The sequence below is a fragment of the Naegleria fowleri genome, assembly GCF_008403515.1.
Source record: "Naegleria fowleri strain ATCC 30894 chromosome Unknown tig12, whole genome shotgun sequence".
NCBI lineage: Eukaryota > Heterolobosea > Eutetramitea > Acrasida > Naegleriidae > Naegleria > Naegleria fowleri.
The window spans coordinates 440,271-457,225 of NW_025407944.1; the positions used below are offsets into that span (position 1 = coordinate 440,271).

General features: G+C 36.5%; 7 protein-coding genes across 7 annotated transcripts; 3 read left to right on the forward strand and 4 right to left on the reverse strand.

The window, feature by feature from the left end:
- Positions 1 to 76: 76 nt before the first annotated feature.
- On the reverse strand, positions 77 to 6,493 carry FDP41_011880 (uncharacterized protein; the record flags this gene model as incomplete). The annotated part of the gene is made up of 2 exons (XM_044702338.1): positions 77 to 5,709; positions 5,761 to 6,493. 2 exons carry the CDS (start codon positions 6,491 to 6,493, stop codon positions 77 to 79), a joined length of 6,366 nt encoding a protein of 2,121 aa, XP_044566732.1.
- Positions 6,494 to 6,762: 269 nt separating this feature from the next.
- Positions 6,763 to 10,159, forward strand: FDP41_011881 (uncharacterized protein; the record flags this gene model as incomplete). Its single annotated transcript, XM_044702339.1, has 2 exons — positions 6,763 to 7,033; positions 7,107 to 10,159. 2 exons carry the CDS (start codon positions 6,763 to 6,765, stop codon positions 10,157 to 10,159), a joined length of 3,324 nt encoding a protein of 1,107 aa, XP_044566733.1.
- Positions 10,160 to 10,239: 80 nt separating this feature from the next.
- FDP41_011882 (uncharacterized protein) lies at positions 10,240 to 11,652 on the forward strand (the record flags this gene model as incomplete). Its single annotated transcript, XM_044702340.1, has 1 exon — positions 10,240 to 11,652. The coding sequence occupies one exon, from the start codon at positions 10,240 to 10,242 to the stop codon at positions 11,650 to 11,652; it is 1,413 nt and encodes a 470-aa protein (XP_044566734.1).
- A 184-nt stretch (positions 11,653 to 11,836) lies between these two features.
- Positions 11,837 to 13,230, forward strand: FDP41_011883 (uncharacterized protein; the record flags this gene model as incomplete). Its single annotated transcript, XM_044702341.1, has 2 exons — positions 11,837 to 12,594; positions 12,645 to 13,230. The coding sequence occupies 2 exons, from the start codon at positions 11,837 to 11,839 to the stop codon at positions 13,228 to 13,230; spliced, it is 1,344 nt and encodes a 447-aa protein (XP_044566735.1).
- Positions 13,231 to 13,403: 173 nt separating this feature from the next.
- Positions 13,404 to 13,847, reverse strand: FDP41_011884 (uncharacterized protein; the record flags this gene model as incomplete). The annotated part of the gene is made up of 1 exon (XM_044702342.1): positions 13,404 to 13,847. One exon carries the CDS (start codon positions 13,845 to 13,847, stop codon positions 13,404 to 13,406), a length of 444 nt encoding a protein of 147 aa, XP_044566736.1.
- Positions 13,848 to 14,008: 161 nt separating this feature from the next.
- On the reverse strand, positions 14,009 to 15,963 carry FDP41_011885 (uncharacterized protein; the record flags this gene model as incomplete). The annotated part of the gene is made up of 2 exons (XM_044702343.1): positions 14,009 to 15,661; positions 15,775 to 15,963. The coding sequence occupies 2 exons, from the start codon at positions 15,961 to 15,963 to the stop codon at positions 14,009 to 14,011; spliced, it is 1,842 nt and encodes a 613-aa protein (XP_044566737.1).
- A 25-nt stretch (positions 15,964 to 15,988) lies between these two features.
- Positions 15,989 to 16,798, reverse strand: FDP41_011886 (uncharacterized protein; the record flags this gene model as incomplete). Its single annotated transcript, XM_044702344.1, has 1 exon — positions 15,989 to 16,798. The coding sequence occupies one exon, from the start codon at positions 16,796 to 16,798 to the stop codon at positions 15,989 to 15,991; it is 810 nt and encodes a 269-aa protein (XP_044566738.1).
- Between the last annotated feature and the right edge of the window lie 157 nt (positions 16,799 to 16,955).

A 16,955-nucleotide genomic window follows, 5' to 3' on the forward strand; every position in this document is an offset into this window, starting at 1 on the left:
GTTTTAACAGACCTATACATGCTTGAATACATTCTGTAAACCTTAAATGTTTTGTATTAATAAGGTGCAAATTTTATTATCTGTTAACTCCTTCAAATCTTTCTTGATAAATATCGTACAAAACGCTAAACACGTTTTGATAACTGGCGTTAATCTTTTGCTTGATGAATTGTACAGCTTCTCTTTCACTCTTGCCAGCGCATAAACGTTGTTTTAAACGCTCAATTGATCCATCCTTTGCAAAGCATGGGAGTCCACTTTGTACCATAACGTGTGAAATTGAAACAATAGAGTCCATATGATCTCTGGCTGCTAAATATCCACGAATCATCAAATCCACGAATAAATTATAGGGTTCTGAGTGTTCTTTATCATCACCAGCTGTAGTTGTTGTGACGTTGACACTAGATGGTGATTGAGTACTTGAAGGTATCATCATAGAAGTAGAAGCACTAGCAGAGCTAGCACCAGCAACCACACTTGACGAAGTGGTAGCTTGTCTTGATTTTGATGACATGGAAGGATCATTCTTGCTAGCTGAAATTGTTGCTTTTTCTTCTCCCATAATGGCCAACATTTCTGTTGTCAATTTGAAAGGAACCACTTGTTCAATACCAAATTTACCTCCTGGAGAAATGTCAAATATAAATCCAAAGTCGATGTGAATGACATGTCCATCCTCATCTAACATAATGTTACCATTGTGACGATCCTTAATACTCAAAATAAAACTGACAATGGAATAAGCCGCCATGCTATGAATGAAATTACGACGAGCTTTTTGGAATTCCACAGTGTGGGTATTACCATATTTTCTGATAAAGTAATTGTAGAGATTGTCTCCTTCATGCAATGATTCACCAATTTGATGTCTACTCTTTGAGTTTGGAACACATTCAATAATTCCCAAACCTCTACCAGTAGTAATCACACGATAAGGGAATAAATATAAAGGTAATTCTAAAATTTCGAAAACTCTCTTGAACATGGAAATAATTTGGAGAGCCAATTGATCATGTCTGCAATCATCACCTGCTTTAAAGATACAAGGAAGTTTGACAATTGGTTTGTCCTTGTAATCATCTTCATTGTCTTCTCCAATGTCAACGCCAGAAGGTCGTTGTTTCACATAGAATGGAATAAGAATAGGTACTTTCTTGGCACTCTTCAACGTTCTACTTCCATTTGCATCCAAGTCAATAATCTTGTATTGAGTGTTGGTTGGAGTATACAGGTTTCGAGATGGTTTGATTAATTTCATCTCCTCTAATAATCTAGCTTGTCGCTTTTCTTTTTCTACTGGGATCAAATCTCCAGAGATGGTTGTAATTTTGTCAAAGAAGTGGAATTCTTCCTTGTACAAACGAATTTGATTGGAATCAAATGCTTTGATAACATCAATGTAGAAAGGCTTCAAAATGGCACTCAAGTCAAACTCTGCTGGCTTAATATCTTGGAGCTCTTCTGGTTTAAGCTCTTTAGCTTCAACAATTTCAGTTCTCAAAGTCCAAATCAATTGATGAGTGAACATGACACTGCTTCTAACTACAGAAATGATGTGTTTCTTGAGTGCATTGTTGTGATCATGGCGCAAGCATTGCACAATTTGAGGAAGATAAAATACCACTGCTTCTGGTGAGAATTTTCGTAGAGTTCTAATGGCATACTGTTGAACATAAACATTGTCCACGAAAGGAGAGTTCAAAAATCTTAAAGCAATTGATAAGGTAGCAGGAGCCCAAATCAATAAATTATTAAGTTCAGGAACGTTTGATTTCACATTTGCCTCTGTGACCAGATAATCTGTTGCCTCTGGAATGTGAATGGCATCTCTTGGGAATTTTCGAACTAACTTTTCCAATTCATCTCTAATGCAATCGAATGGAAAACGAACATGCATTTTGATGGCTAACTTGGGAGAGAAACTCCAGGCAGTGTCAATGAAAATCTTCCACTTGTTGGGAGAAATTTTAGCCACAGAAGACATTGCTTCATCACCTTTTTGAGGTTCATTCCAAATGGTAATTCTTTCAGACTCATGACCAATCAACAAAAGTAGCACATCTAAAATAGCATCAACACCGGATGTAGAGTAAACAACGGTACGAGTATCAGAAAGAGCACGAGTTGGAACATCTGAAAGCTGTGGCACGCTAATTAGACTTCCATGATCACTTCCACTCCAGTTACTGGCTGATGAAATTACAGAACCTTTCACACTAAAGGCCACACTTCGAGTGCGTCCTGAGACACTCATTCCTGAGACACTCACATTATCAGCTGCATTGATCGATTCTCTCTCCTCAAATGAAAGAGGCTGATGACGATTCAACTCTTTTTGTTCTCTTCTGATACGCTTTTGAACATCAGACAAGACCTTGAGATCTTCTTGCACCATGTGATTGGATCCTGGATCGTACCATGTGGGGTGAAGAGTAAACCAATTCAGTAGAGCAGCAAACGTTCGATGTTGCAGAATGGTTGCCATTGGAACAAACTCAGTAAATTGCAAATCAATAACACTTCTTGAAACTTGAAGTGAAAGAGATGCTAATCTAAACCGAGTACCAAGAGAAAAGTGTTCCTTGCTCAAATCTCCAATATTTTCAACTGCTCTCACTAACATTTTCAAATAAATGTCCACTATTTGTTCATTCATCACTCCTCCACTTTGGAATCTCTCTGCCAGATAATTAATCCAAATACGATGAGGATACGTATCTTTGTGTGAAGTAGCATACATGGAAGAGATAGATCGAGAAGAAGGAGTGAATGCATTACCCGAAGACTGAACAGCTAATTCAATAGCATCATCCTTTTCGTGATGGCCACAAAACAGACCATAACCTTTCTGAATTGTGAATTGCCAAGCATTAGAAATTTCAGCAAGAAGAGGTACTGTAAATTCATAACCCCTTGAACCTGAAATCCAATTCCAACAATAAATAGCAATCTCCATGGATTGACGTGTGAAGATGTAAACAGGAGTCCAAACAACCCACTGCAACAATCCAATGCTCAGTTGCTTTTCACTAAGGATAAACGCAGTGGCTAATCTCATAACATGAGACAAGGACTCATAGAACTTGGAGCTTACACTCGCTTTGGTATACTCTTGCAGCAAAGCGCTTATCTTTTCAACAATCTCTGACTCTGCACCTCTTTGGCCAAGCATGAGCTTTAGGCTATTTGCTTCTCCACAACTGAATGACATTACAGAGACTGATTGAGTTAATGAGGTTTGATCTTCAGATAAAATTGAAAAACCTCTCTTGTCGTTCTTCAATGGTTGATTACTAGAGCCCACTGCTTGTAAATGTTCCACAGGAGTTGAAAGATAGACAGCAAAAGTATAGCCGAAGTGTCTCAAAGAGTCAATTTCAGATTGTTGAAATTTGATCAAGTAATGTTGAAGTCCAGATTGTGTCACGTTAGGAGCGGCAGACATGGATTTAGAGATCCAAGAAAGAGAGAAACGAGTAAATCCATCCAACAACTTATTGCGATCTGTGAAATGCTCAGGGAGATAGAATGTTTCATATTCTATTTCTGTGTTTTCCCTTGTTGGTTCATTTGAAAATGGTTTGGCAATTGGAATTTGGTCAAATCTAGAAGGAATTTTGACAGCAATAACATCTGTTGTCTTTCCCTTGTCATTTCCTTCATAGAGCGCTGAAATAATTTCCAGTAGAGCGCTCAAACACTTGGAGCTCCAATACATAGCTGGGAACAACTTGATGATCATCACAATAAATTGATGACTAGTTTGTCGTACAATTTCTAATCTGTGAATGCACATCTTGAACAAGAGAATACACTGTTCCTCAATGATATTGTTCATATCAGCTCTTGATTGTGATTTGATGAAGGAGCACAACCATTGATCAAAAACTCTCTTCAACAAAGCTTGTAAACATAAAATTACCACAGGATTGCTGAAAATTTGATAATGTTCAAGATAGTAAAGTGAGTGCTTCAAGGTAGAGCCGGAGCGTGCACGGAAAAGCTCTAAATTATATGTAGATATTAAAAACAAAACTTCCTCAATAGAAAGTTGCCTGAGAGAGGATGGAGTGACCGCAATATCTTTGCCAACGTTCACACATGATTCAAGTTGTGAAGTAAGGTATGATTTTTCTTCTTGGGTCATGTTCTTTGAATCAATAATAACCTCAATTTCCTTGTTGATTTCCATGAAAGAATGAACATTTCCGTTTAAGAGAATCGGTCCATTCATACCAATAGTTTGGCATGCTTCATAAGTTTCATCATTATGTTCGTTGGGATTAGTAAATTTGAATATAATTAAATAGAACCACATTATACGGAATAAAGTTTGGAAATTTCCAATGTTTTCATCATCAGAAATCTTGTGGTTAACGATATCAAATTTGCATGACTTTGTCAAAGTAGCAACAGCAGGCATCAGTACGGCAATATGCTTGAGCATGTCTTTCTTCTTCTCGTTTGTCTCTTTCATTATTTGAATTTCTCCTCCAAGTCTATTAATTAACTTGATTAGTCTCACTAACAATGCCAATCTTAAATGATTGTGGTTTTTAAGCATTTTGTTCATGATATAAATGGAATCAATGAGTAAGCCTCCTAGAACAGTTTCTGATGAATGGAAAGGATTTTGATAAATTCCAAATATCAATTCAACAATTTCTGAGAAATAATGTCCATTTCCTAAATGAATACAGTTCGACAACGGCCTCAAGGCTACATTATCAAGCTTTCCCATGTTCTTCTTTTTTGTTAATTGACTTGTGAGCACAGGTAGAATAAGATCAGTGACAGCATTATTATCTATTTGTTGAGCAATGGTTCCCAAAATTGTTACTCTACGGTTGTTCTTTCTGTAATCATTTGGGTTCATGTAGATGATGTTCGAAATAGCATATATAGCTGAAGAGCATGTCGCAATACCCCTCTTCTTGAAGTCGTCATTAAGTATTCTGCACAATGTGAGAGTTACTTCCTCTACTAGGCTTTCACTCTTCTCTGTTGAGTCCTCAGAGACAAATTCACGTAATGCTTTAACACTGACAACAATAAAGTTGTCTGATTCCTCTTTGCAAAGTCTTTCAATCGATAAAACAATATCTTTACACATCTTTTCTTCGAACTTATTCACAGTGTGAGCTCCAACAAGAGATGAGCTTGATGTGCTTGATGAGGCAGGTTGAGAAGGGTGAGTGACATTTTCTCTTTTTGCAAAATCCAAACACTCAATCAATACTTTCAAGACATCTTTTCTGAACTTGGGACACATGATAGAACATTGAACAGCAAGATCTGCAGAGTTTCCAAAAGCATTGATACTGTAGTTTGTATCTAGAGCAGAAGGTGATGACTCATCAAGTGTAGATGTTGTCTCGATAATTCTTTTGAATGAATCTAATGATAAATTTCTAAAGGCTATTTGAATTAACTTTGAATAGAACTCCTCGTCAAACTCTCCGACATAGGTAGTTTGAATCAAAATTTTCAACACCAACACAATCATGGATTTCAAAAGTCTTGATTTAAAAGCTTTTAGTTGCTTCAACTCAGTCGCTTGCTTGGATGACGTGATATTGAAAAAGTATTGAATGATGTCAGCAATAGATTTGAGTTGCTCCTTTGAAATTCCTTTTGGTAATCCTTCTGATAGGGCTTTAAATACTCCGTACAATACTCGAGCAGTGTTTTCACTATCAAAGATAACTACAGAAGCAGAATTGTTGTTGTCATTATCAATATATTTGTACTACTTACATTTGCTCTCATAACTCTTCATAATCATGTAACATTCTCCTAAACAAGTATCAATCAATGCTTTACAAATAGTTTGCAAATGAGCCTCTTGATCTGTTACATTTGAAATTTCTCGCAATAAACTCACTAAATGATAGGAAAAGAACTCGCCTGTGATTTTAGCTCTCGGATGCCATTTGCAATGTGGCAAATGATTTACCAATCCAACCAACAATGGTAAAATGTGATCCGTGTGATCCGATTTTGCTTTGGTTTGTGTGAGAAAATAGGCGAGAGCAATCGCAGATTCTTGGCCTTCCTCACTCAATAAAAGCAAATTGTGAGTCTTGTTGTATTCATCAAAATCAGTGAATAAATCACTCTCATCCACGGAGGGTCGATGATGATTGTTGTTGGTAGTATGATGATGGCTTCCGTTCATAGAATCGTTGTGATGATGAGAATTTGAACCGTTGATACTACCTGTTGATACTTGATGGTCATGAATTTCAATAAATCCTTTAGTTTTTACGGAAGATGCTGATGATGGTTGGTTTCCTCGAATAACGCTTGTGGTTGGAAGAATTGGACATTTGTGTTTGATAAAATTCAACTTCTTCTCGACACAGTTTCTTTGTGATTGAGTTTTATCGGTAAGGTTCTCCAATTTGGAGATGCTGTCCACCAACTCTAAAAGAATTTGTAATTGAAAGGAAGGAATGTACTCTCGGATGGAGTACGATTTTGTTGACATTTGGTGGTGTTTACAAGTTGGGTATTTTTTTAATTGGATGATGAAACTCTACAGTGGTGGATCAGAGTTTCAGCGCTGGTTCAACGCTTTGCAACTCGAAGTCTGATATGATCTATTGGTTCGCCATTAGAATACATCCATTCAAACTTTCGCTGTCCTTATTGTGACTTCTCTCTGACTCAAGCTGTTGGTAGCAAAATTTTTCGTTGCAACAGCAGTTGTTGATCATCACGAAAGAGATTTCCTCCAATTCAAAGCATTCAAAAAAAATGTCCACACGCAAAAAACCCACACAACAAGAAAAACGAAAGCGAAACACCGAAGAAGAGGTAACAACGGCCTTGAATGGAGAGACCTCACAGAAGAAAACAAAAACTGTTGCTCCTAATCAGGGTATCAATGGTGTTGGAGCCTATCAAATACCAAAGATGAGGCCCGGAAGCATTTATAGAATTAAACTGCAAAACTTTATGACTTATGATGATTGTGAGTTCTTCCCTGGACCGGGATTAAATCTTGTTCTCGGACCGAACGGAACAGGTAAGTAACAACGATGCTAGACCAAATTTCCTAACAAAAATAATTGTGATCATCAAATAATCACTTTCGCCAGGCAAAAGTTCAATTGTTAGCGCTATTTGTGTCGGATTAGCAGGAAGTACAAAATTATTAGGCCGTGCATCTAAAGTTGCAGATTATATCAAGCACGGGAAAGATAAAGCTTTTATTGAAATCGAGCTTTTTACCAACGATAAGAGAAACGTCACAATCAAAAGAACTTTTGTAAAGAAAGAGGGCAAAGAGACATCTACTTGGAAAATTAACGGAAACAAAAAATCTATGGAACAAGTTAAGCAAATAATTGATGATTTGAATATTCAACTCGATAACCTGACACAATTTCTTCCTCAAGAGAGAGTCAGCGAATTTGCAGGATTAACCCCAGTAGAAAGATTACAGCAAACTCAAGAAGCAGTTCTTCCTCCGGAAGTCATTAAATATCAGGAAAGTTTAATCAAAGAACAGGAAGATTTTAAAAAGAATGCCCACACAATAGACTCCCTTCAATCGACAATTGATACATTGAAAAAGAAAAATAGCCAAACCGAAAAAGAAGTTGAAAAGTATAAGCAAAGACAGGAATATCTCAAAAAAGTAGAGCTTTGTACAATCAAGCTTCCAATTGCAAGATTTAAACAGATGCAAACTAGAGGTAAAGCTCTTAGAGAAGAAATACAGCAGAAGAAGCAAGAGTATGAAGTGCTTCAAAACAAAAACGGTCCTCTTAAAGATGAGATTGATCTGTTGCAACAACAACATCAAAAACTAGAAAACGAACAAAAAAAAGATAAGGAAAAGATTAATTCTTTGAAACCGCAATTTGAAGAAATCGCCAAAAAGATTGAACATTCATCGGCCAAGATTGAACAATTTTTACAAGAAATTACCTCAGCTAAGCAAAAGTCTGAACAAAGAAAACATCATATCCAAAAGTTAGATCAACAAATCAACCAATTTCAACAAAGACTCAGCACCTTCAATACTGAATCAGCCAAAACTACCATCGCACAAAAGTTGAGAGAGCTTGCTAACATTAACGAAGAAATGAGCAAAATTACAGATCGAAGATTGGAGCTTGGAAGAATTTTGGATGCAAAGAAGCAAGATATAGAAGAGGTTAAACAAAAAATTCAAAAACTCGACAATGAAAAGCATCAGCGTTTGAAAAGGCTTGGGGGCAAATATCCTTCCGTTGTTAAAACTTATGAATGGTATCGAAACAATTTAAGAGACTTTAACAAACCTGTCTACCTGGTTCCTTTAGAGATATCTGTTCTTGAGAGCGTTTTTGCAGACTATCTCGAGATGCATTTACCAGAATATGTCTTTAGATCATTTGTATGCGAGGACTCTGAAGACAGAAGTAGGCTCACTCAATATGTTGAGGAGTGCAAGTACAATATAACTATTATTGATCGTGCACCAGATGCCTATACACCACAACGATTGGTTCCTCAAGAAAGGCTAAAACATTACGGAATGTTACACTATTTAGATCAAACGTTTGAGGCTCCAGATGTCATTAAGATGGTTTTAAAGGAAATTGCCAGAATTGACATTGTTGCTGTTGGTGGTGCCAATGCTAAAATTGAGGCCTTCCTAACAGAAACTCCAATTAAGTGTGCTTTCGTTCCAGGGCAGCAATATCTTATGAGATCATCTCATTATTCATCAAACACTTCCACCAGAGTGCTTGACATAACAAAGGCAAAAGTGTTTACAGCTGTTGATCTCACCGAAAAAGAAAGTCTCAATAAGGAGCTTCAAGTACTCGTGTCAGAGAAGCAAAACATTGACAAAGAGTTGAATGAGGCAAAAGAACAAGAACGTAATTATCAAACAAAGAAAGAAACTTTGGAATCTCAAAGAAAGGAAGCAGAGAAGAAACTCAAAGAATATGATTCCCTTCAAAAACAAATAGCTAACTATGAAAAACAAAAAAGGGATATACTCAAAGTTGCAGACAATGTTGAAGAGACTGAAAGAAAATGCAATCAAAAAATTAAGGAAGAGAAGATTTCACAAATCGCGTTGCACATTCAATTGAAAGATTGTTGTAAGAAATTTAATGACTTGATGATCAAGAATGACAAGCGTCCACTATCTGCATTATCTCTAAAGAAAGAACTCGAAGAAAAAAGAGTTCAGTTAGTTGAGGCAGAACGACGTACTAAAGAGCTGGAAATGAACATCAAAATATTAGAATCTGAGTTCAGTTCGATCAAGAGCACTTTAAATGAAATTAAACAAGATATGGAAGAGCGTATTAATAGATACGGCCAAAAGAATGGCCTTGACGAACAACAGGTACGAGATCTTCTTACTGTCTTTCCTGAAAGTGAAGAAGAGTTGCGAACTGAAATTCAGCACTATCAAGACGAGGCTGAAAAAATTGTGGCAGATGAAGCATCTATTGTTGAATATGAGAGAAGAAAGAAAGAAATTGAAGAAAAAGAACTTCAACTTCAAAACTTGAAGGATAGAGTAGCCAACATTTCCAACACGGTAAATGAGTTAAAAGAAAAATGGCTAAAACCTCTCAAAACATGTGTCGACAAGATTAACGAAACATTTATGGAGTATTGTAAACACATTGGAATTTCTGGCGAGGTTTGTTTAACCGGTAACGATGAAGATTTTAGATCTTGGGAGATCGATATCAGGGTCAAGTTTAGAGACTCAGAAAAGTTGTGTTCGCTTTCCGCACAAAGACAATCTGGAGGTGAAAGAAGTGTCACTACCATTCTTTACCTTCTTTCTCTTCAACAGCTCAACAAGGCTCCATTCAGAGTGGTCGATGAAATCAATCAAGGAATGGACTCTGTAAATGAAAGAAAGATATTTTACCAAATGTTAGATTCAAGCCAGGGAGAAGATATTCCACAATCCTTCTTGATAACACCAAAGTTACTACCTAATTTAGTTCCTAACAATGCCAACAACCTAACCATTTTATTTATTTTCAATGGACCTGTAAATATTTCCCAAGATCTTGTAGCCAAATATTTCTCCAAATTCGACAAGTCACTTGAGTGTAAGAAAGAACCTGGAACAGCAAGTGCCTTCAATCACAATGCCAGCGACAGTGAAAGTGACGAAGAATAAAGCCTTTGTAATTGCAAGCACAACCTTTCTGAGTTGTGTTTTGGAAGATTGATGAGAACTCTCCTGTTGATCACTTAAAAATGCACAACACTCGAAGAAGAATAACACCAACGCTTCTCACTGAAGCAGATGAGGGATTGGAATCATCAAACACAAGCAACTTGCGAACATCCAATGAAGAAGACAATCTTCCATACCAAGAGAAAATAATCATGTCATCGGATATTCGAAATGGATCGGAACCAATTTTAAAAACCAATATTGATATTTCTTTATTATTTCATGCCTATGGAACCACCAGGCGACACAACTCTAAAGAAGGAAAATATACATTTCATGTTTTACCCCCTTCTATAACATTGAAAAATTCAAATTCTTCAAATCTAAATGTTGTTTATGAACATAGAAACTATTTAAAAATTGCTTCCATGACATGTCCAGAAGACATTCGTAACAAACTCCATCCGAGTTTCGTCCACAAGTACAAATCTTTCAAATTTCTTGATGAGTTTCCTTCCATATCGGAATCAAGTTTATCGATCTGTAATTACCAAGATAAAGATGCAACATTGAGTATCAAAGAGAAACTTGAGATCTATGGATGTATTTCAATAACAAGTTCAGATAGTAATGCCTATTTTCTCATTGCAAAAGATGGTACTAACTCGTTGAAAGCTTTTGAATTTGATGAAAACAGTACTTTTAAAAGACAAGTCATTCTTATTGAAAATATTTCGAGTCCCATTGGAGCAGTTGATGTACAAGACCCACTCGTTCTAGTAGCATCAAATACCAGAGTTTACATGTTCAATATTGCTACACTTGCTTTACAAACCGATGTTACCTCTATGGATTCCTTCAATATTACAGGAAAAGATATTTCACTCTGTTTTCCCACTTGTATCTGCGGAAATCAAAACCAATTTTATTTAGGTAGTGAACAGGGCCAAGTCATCTATGGCCGATTTCAGTCACAAATTGAAGCAAAACAAGTGTACTCCCTCAGACAACCAGTAGTTTCAATCTTTCATCTCAAACTTGACAGACAAGAACTGTTATTAATTGTTGGAACTCAAAAGATAGTGACGACTACAGTGATGAATAACGCAATTTTCGCGATATCATCAGGTTCGTCTTCCAAATCTCAAAAGAAAAAGAATTTCCTTACTGAGCAACAAGAACAATCGCTTGTTGATATGGAAAATAGTGAAGAATGTGTGATAAAATGTTGCCTTAATCACGACCATTCTCTGTTGGCCACCATTAGTACTTTAGGAAATGTGAAAATCTTTCGACTACCTTCTCTAGAATTAATATTTTGTGCCAACTTTAAACACACAACAAGCAGTATTCAGAGAGGAGTTGGAATCAACACAACTCAATTTGAATGTGCCACTTTTTGCTTTGCTCGCAACATGAATAATCACAAATTGTATCTGGTCCTCTGTACGACCGATGGTTTGATTTATTGTTTTTCTCCCATCCTTCTGTAAACGAAACGAGGATCTCCACCGTGGTGTTGGATGAGTCTCATCAGTCACTGATGTTCGAGAGAATTCCCAATCCAAAAAATTTTGAATGGACAGCTGTTCCTGCAAGAAAGCAGCAACTTGTCACTTGCTGGTGATGCAAGAAAAAAAACAATCACACGACAACAACAACGATACAACCACCACCATGGAGAACGATAGCTTCTCTTCCGATTCATCCGGTGATGAGGAAATGGTGATGATCATGACGAGTGAACAAATCGAAAAAAGCACTCATTGGAACACGAACATCATTGCACCATATGCAGCATTTGAATCATGTGGAATGTTGCTCAGAAATTTTCATGCACGAACAGGAAAATTTCTCTTCCATGTCATTCCTTCTATTATTACCTCACGAATCATTTATGGTGTTGAACAGAGAAGAATTCTCGAAACTGATTTACCAATTCCGAGAAATATTGACGATAATATTAACACACCTCTCTCAGATGGAGCATTGTGGTTCACTGTCCATGAGCTTGCACATTACGACAATTTAGAAGAACTACCAAATTTTATGGAAAAACTTTCTGCACAAGACACTCACACTCCATCCACGTATGAGATCGTTGCTCTTACATACAAACAAGGTACTGGTGTGGAATGGATCGTTGTGAAACATCAAGAAGAAAATTCTGATCTAGTCAAAGTGTCCACTTTACAGAAAGATACACAGTATGAACCTGTAATTCTTGAAACAAGTAATAGGGCAAACATTGCAGTTCATGTGACCACATGCACTCCAACGCCATGTATTTCTTGTGTTTACAGAAACCAAAATAACAAATTGATGTTGAATATATTTAAGATGGGCGAAAAGCTTCCGTTTTTTGAAGTAGAAGTGAAAATGCCTCTTGGAGACAATGAGGTTACAAGTGTGACAATCTTGGAATCTGTAGCCGAGTATTGGCATTATCTTTTTGGCTTGTCAAATGGAACAATGGTTTTTTAAGGCAAAATACCAGTAGTAGTAGTGGTAACAGACAAGCGTTTTTGTTGGTTGGTCCCAAATTAACACATCTTGGATCTATTGTTTCTTTATTACAAGTTCAACAGAGAATTGTAATTTTGGGATCAAACAAGCTTGTCATTACAAAATCTGACGATACCCAAAAGTTAAAAAATCTGTCGCGCTCGTTACCAAATGAAAAAGGTAACAAGAAGCATATTATACCAGGGGTATTTTGGTGTAACCTTGCAGAGCATGAAAATGAACAAGCTCAAAGAATGTGCTTGAATGCCAGCTCTACACTTTTAGCTACCATCACCAACCGGGGTGTGTTGCGAATATTTCAAGTTAATTTTAGTGACGGCAAATACGAGCTTGCATTCCAAACCTCGTTTGTTCATGAAGGTGGAACTAGAAATTGTCTCTCTTTGTCATTTGACAAGAAGTTTGCAACAGGCGACAAAAAAACCAGAGAACTTGTCGTTGTTTGTTTTGAGCAAGGACTTGTTTATGTTGTAGAGCCTATTTATCAACATGCTGTTAAAACAAGCAACATCAAGCTCGATTCAGACGATCTTATTGAACTTTAAGTTGTTCATTGATAAATATTTTACTATGGTGAAACTGTACATATTGGTGTTTTCATTATTGCCGTCATTTCGAAATGAAAATTCATTCATTCCGAGTGCCCAACAGGAACGGGTGATGACACGACATTCTTTGGAATTTAGTATTCAAATAAATTAGGGAGTGAGAGGAGAATCTATTTAGATTTTACGCCAGTGGATCCAAATCCGCCTGCTCCTCGTTCCGTTTCATCCAAATCATCAACTTCTACAATATCTGGCAAAGCAATTTGCTCAATCACAAATTGTGCAATTCGGTCTCCTCTCGCAATTTTAAAGTCTTCATCACCATGGTTGAATAACAACACTCCCAAATTTCCTCTATAATCGGAATCTACAACACCTGCACCAACATCTATGAAATTCTTCACAGCCAATCCCGAACGTGGAGCAACTCTTCCATAATAACCATGAGGAACGGCAACAGCCAAATCGGTCTTTACCAAACATTTACCTCTTGCAGGAACCACATAATCATAGGCAGAAGCCAAATCAAATCCTGCAGCAAATTGAGAGCTACGAACTGGAAGAATGGCAAATTCGGAGAGTTTCTTGACTCTCATCAATTGTGGAGTGGACATTGGTGGTGGTGGTTTTATTTTTTTTGAAAATGTTTTTTTTAACGGTCGAAATAGGCGCAACTCGAGCGCAACACATTTAGTGGCAAAGGTCACCAAATCCAAACAATTTGTGACATTAATCAAGATTCATATATTCATTGACTTGTCATGAAATATTCACACTATGTCCTCACTTGGAAGACTCCTGGAGCAATTTGTTTAAATGAATATCCATTCTCAGTCAAGTATTGCTCCACAGCAGGTAAGAGGACTGGCTTATTATTGGCTGAGTGTTTTCCTGTTCCAGTCACAATGTTAATCTTACGATGAGGTTCATGTTTAGAAAGATATTCATCGAGAGTGTCAATAGCATCTGAGAGTACCAATCCGTGCAAGTCGATGGTTCTTGGTTTTCGAATGAGACTTCCTCCCGTTTGTTCTCGTAATCGAATTTCATTTGCCTTCTCTCTGCAGTCTTCGACAATGAGACTATACTGTCTTGCCTTACTCATGAATTGAGTGGCAAGACCGTGATTTCCTTTTTGTTGAGCGCTGACAGCCAAGTCCATAAATTTGTCTCTGAGTTTGCTATACTGGTTGGATGCTTGTAAATAACTTGATTCCGTGTCTACGAGTTCGGGTAATTGATAATGTTTTCGTTTTTGCATGAGTTCATCCAAAGCAACATGAGAAAGGGGTTGTTTGACAGCTGGCTTTTTGATGTCTACGATGTTGGATGGTATGACTGCTGATTGAGGTCCAATGGTGGTACCATAAATAATTTCTTCTTCTTTAGGTTTGATTAATAAATTAGATGGTGAGTTGAGAAGCTCATTTGATTTAAATTGTGCTGGATATAATTGACTTAGATATTCCACAGTTGCTGTTAAATTTTGATCACATTGTTCAAAAATTTCCATTGCATGATCCAGAGAAATACTCTTTCCTTTGATAATTTCTCCAAGTTTTTGTCTTTTCATTTCTAAACTTAGTGTGACAGGAGCAGATTTCTTAGAGCCCTGTGAATGACTAGTGTTGCCGCTAGTATTAGGTATATTCGTCGAAGACGAGTTCCATCTCGATCCTCCCACTAGTAAATCATTTCGAACCACACCACGAGAGGTTTTCTTTTTAGATCCTTGATGATTCGAAGATGATGGTTTGTTTGTTTGACTTAAAATGGCCATCGTTGCTTCTTCAACATTATTGTCACATGCAATTAACATGGATTCGATTAACGACTGTTCAATATTTGGAAACATTTCTGTCAACATGTTTAACTTTTGTTGTCGTTCTCTATTTTCTAATTGCATCTTTTTCTTCTTTTCAATATTCTTTTGTTGATTTCTTTTTTGCTTCTTCTTTTTCTTTTCTTCTGGATCATTTTGTTTGAAATAAACAGGTAATTCTTGTGCCATTTCAGTAAGAGTCTTGTGTTTTGGATCCTCTAATACTGCAAACAATGATGGAGGTTGTTTCTTTTGTTTTTCAATTGATTTCTCTTCTTCAAAACTTTCTGCATTGTCATCGTCATCTAAGAGAGCTTTTCTCAATACGCTCATACATGAAAACAAGTCCTTGTCGTTTTCCTCATATAAAAATTGAATGAAATCTCGATCCACAATACAGTATTCTCCACTTTCATTCTTGACATCTTTGAACATGTTAAAGAGAAGAGAAATGTTTTCTTGATCGTTGATATTAATCGGAGAGTGAAGTGGAAAATCTTGATAGCCTTCACTTCCTTCGAAATTGGCAATATTGGAGGCATCGGCCGATGATGAGCCGACAGACGACGTTTGGTCGAATGTTGGATCGGAAATGATGAAATAAAGCTGTTGATAAAATTAATTTTGTAAATTGATTATTATTAAACATTAAATATGCCAAATGAATGATATGATAATAAAATATATATCGAAGATAATGATTACTCGATTTTACCGACCTGATTGATCGTTTGGTCAAAATCACATCCATTCTCTTGATATAACGTTTTAATCACCTCTTCATCAACAAGTGGAGAAAATTCCATAATAATGGTTTGTAAAATCGGATCTAGTATCTCTCCACCACTTCGGGAGTTTGAAGATGCATTGTTGTGAGTCTCAGTGATTGCAGAAGACGATGATGACATTTTTTCGCTTACGGTGATGAATAATTTATTGTGTAAATTGTTCCTTCTTGAAATTTAAATGGCTTTTCTTTTCATATTCCACTAATTCATCATATCGATCTGGTTGAGTGATATTGGACATGCAAAATAATAATAACTCATGTATGAAATGATGAGTAAAATTATTTAAATATGATTCAATTTGATGTTCAAATAATTCAATTTGAGGACCATGAGAATAATTTCCTAAATGTGGCGACCAATCGTTAATTAATTTCAAATAGCAAAATTCTGGGCTTGATAATAAGCCTTCAATATGACACTGAATCATTCCGATGGAATATGATCTGAAAATTGTTTCCAATTCTCTCTTAATAAATAATTTAATCCTCATTTCCAATTGAATTTTCTCATGGATTGATTTGTTTATCTTTCGTTTATGAATATTACTATTAAACAATGAATAAAAAGGATCTTGTTGATAATATATAAAATGTCTAAAAGCATGTTGCGGTATGGATGGCATTATTGTTGTCCCCAGCTTGTTGTCCATCGAGTCCGATGATGAATTTTCATGGTACAAGCATGTGATTTGAAAATGTTTCTTACTAAATATATCATGGATGAGATGAGTGGCCACTGCATTGCAGAGAGGACACTTGGTACTTCTCTCCAGCCACATGGCAATGCAGTGGGTACAGAAATTGCAATGTAAGCATGGCAACAACATGCCAGGATTATTTACTTCTTTCCGAAGACAAATGATACAATTCAATTCCTCTTCTTGTTGTTGAGGTGTGTTTGGTGATGGAGTGGTGATCTCTTCCTTTGGTGGTGGATCTTGGTGTTTGAACATTTTTATTTTTCATTCGTTTCAGATAAAAGATTATCGGAGGAGAAATCCTTGTCATCCATTTGTATTAAACCAAATGGCAATTCTTATTTCAGGTTGTCGTTCTGGGTGGTTCTTTCCAATGTTCTCATCATTCTACAAGCAAGAAAATACAATAAAA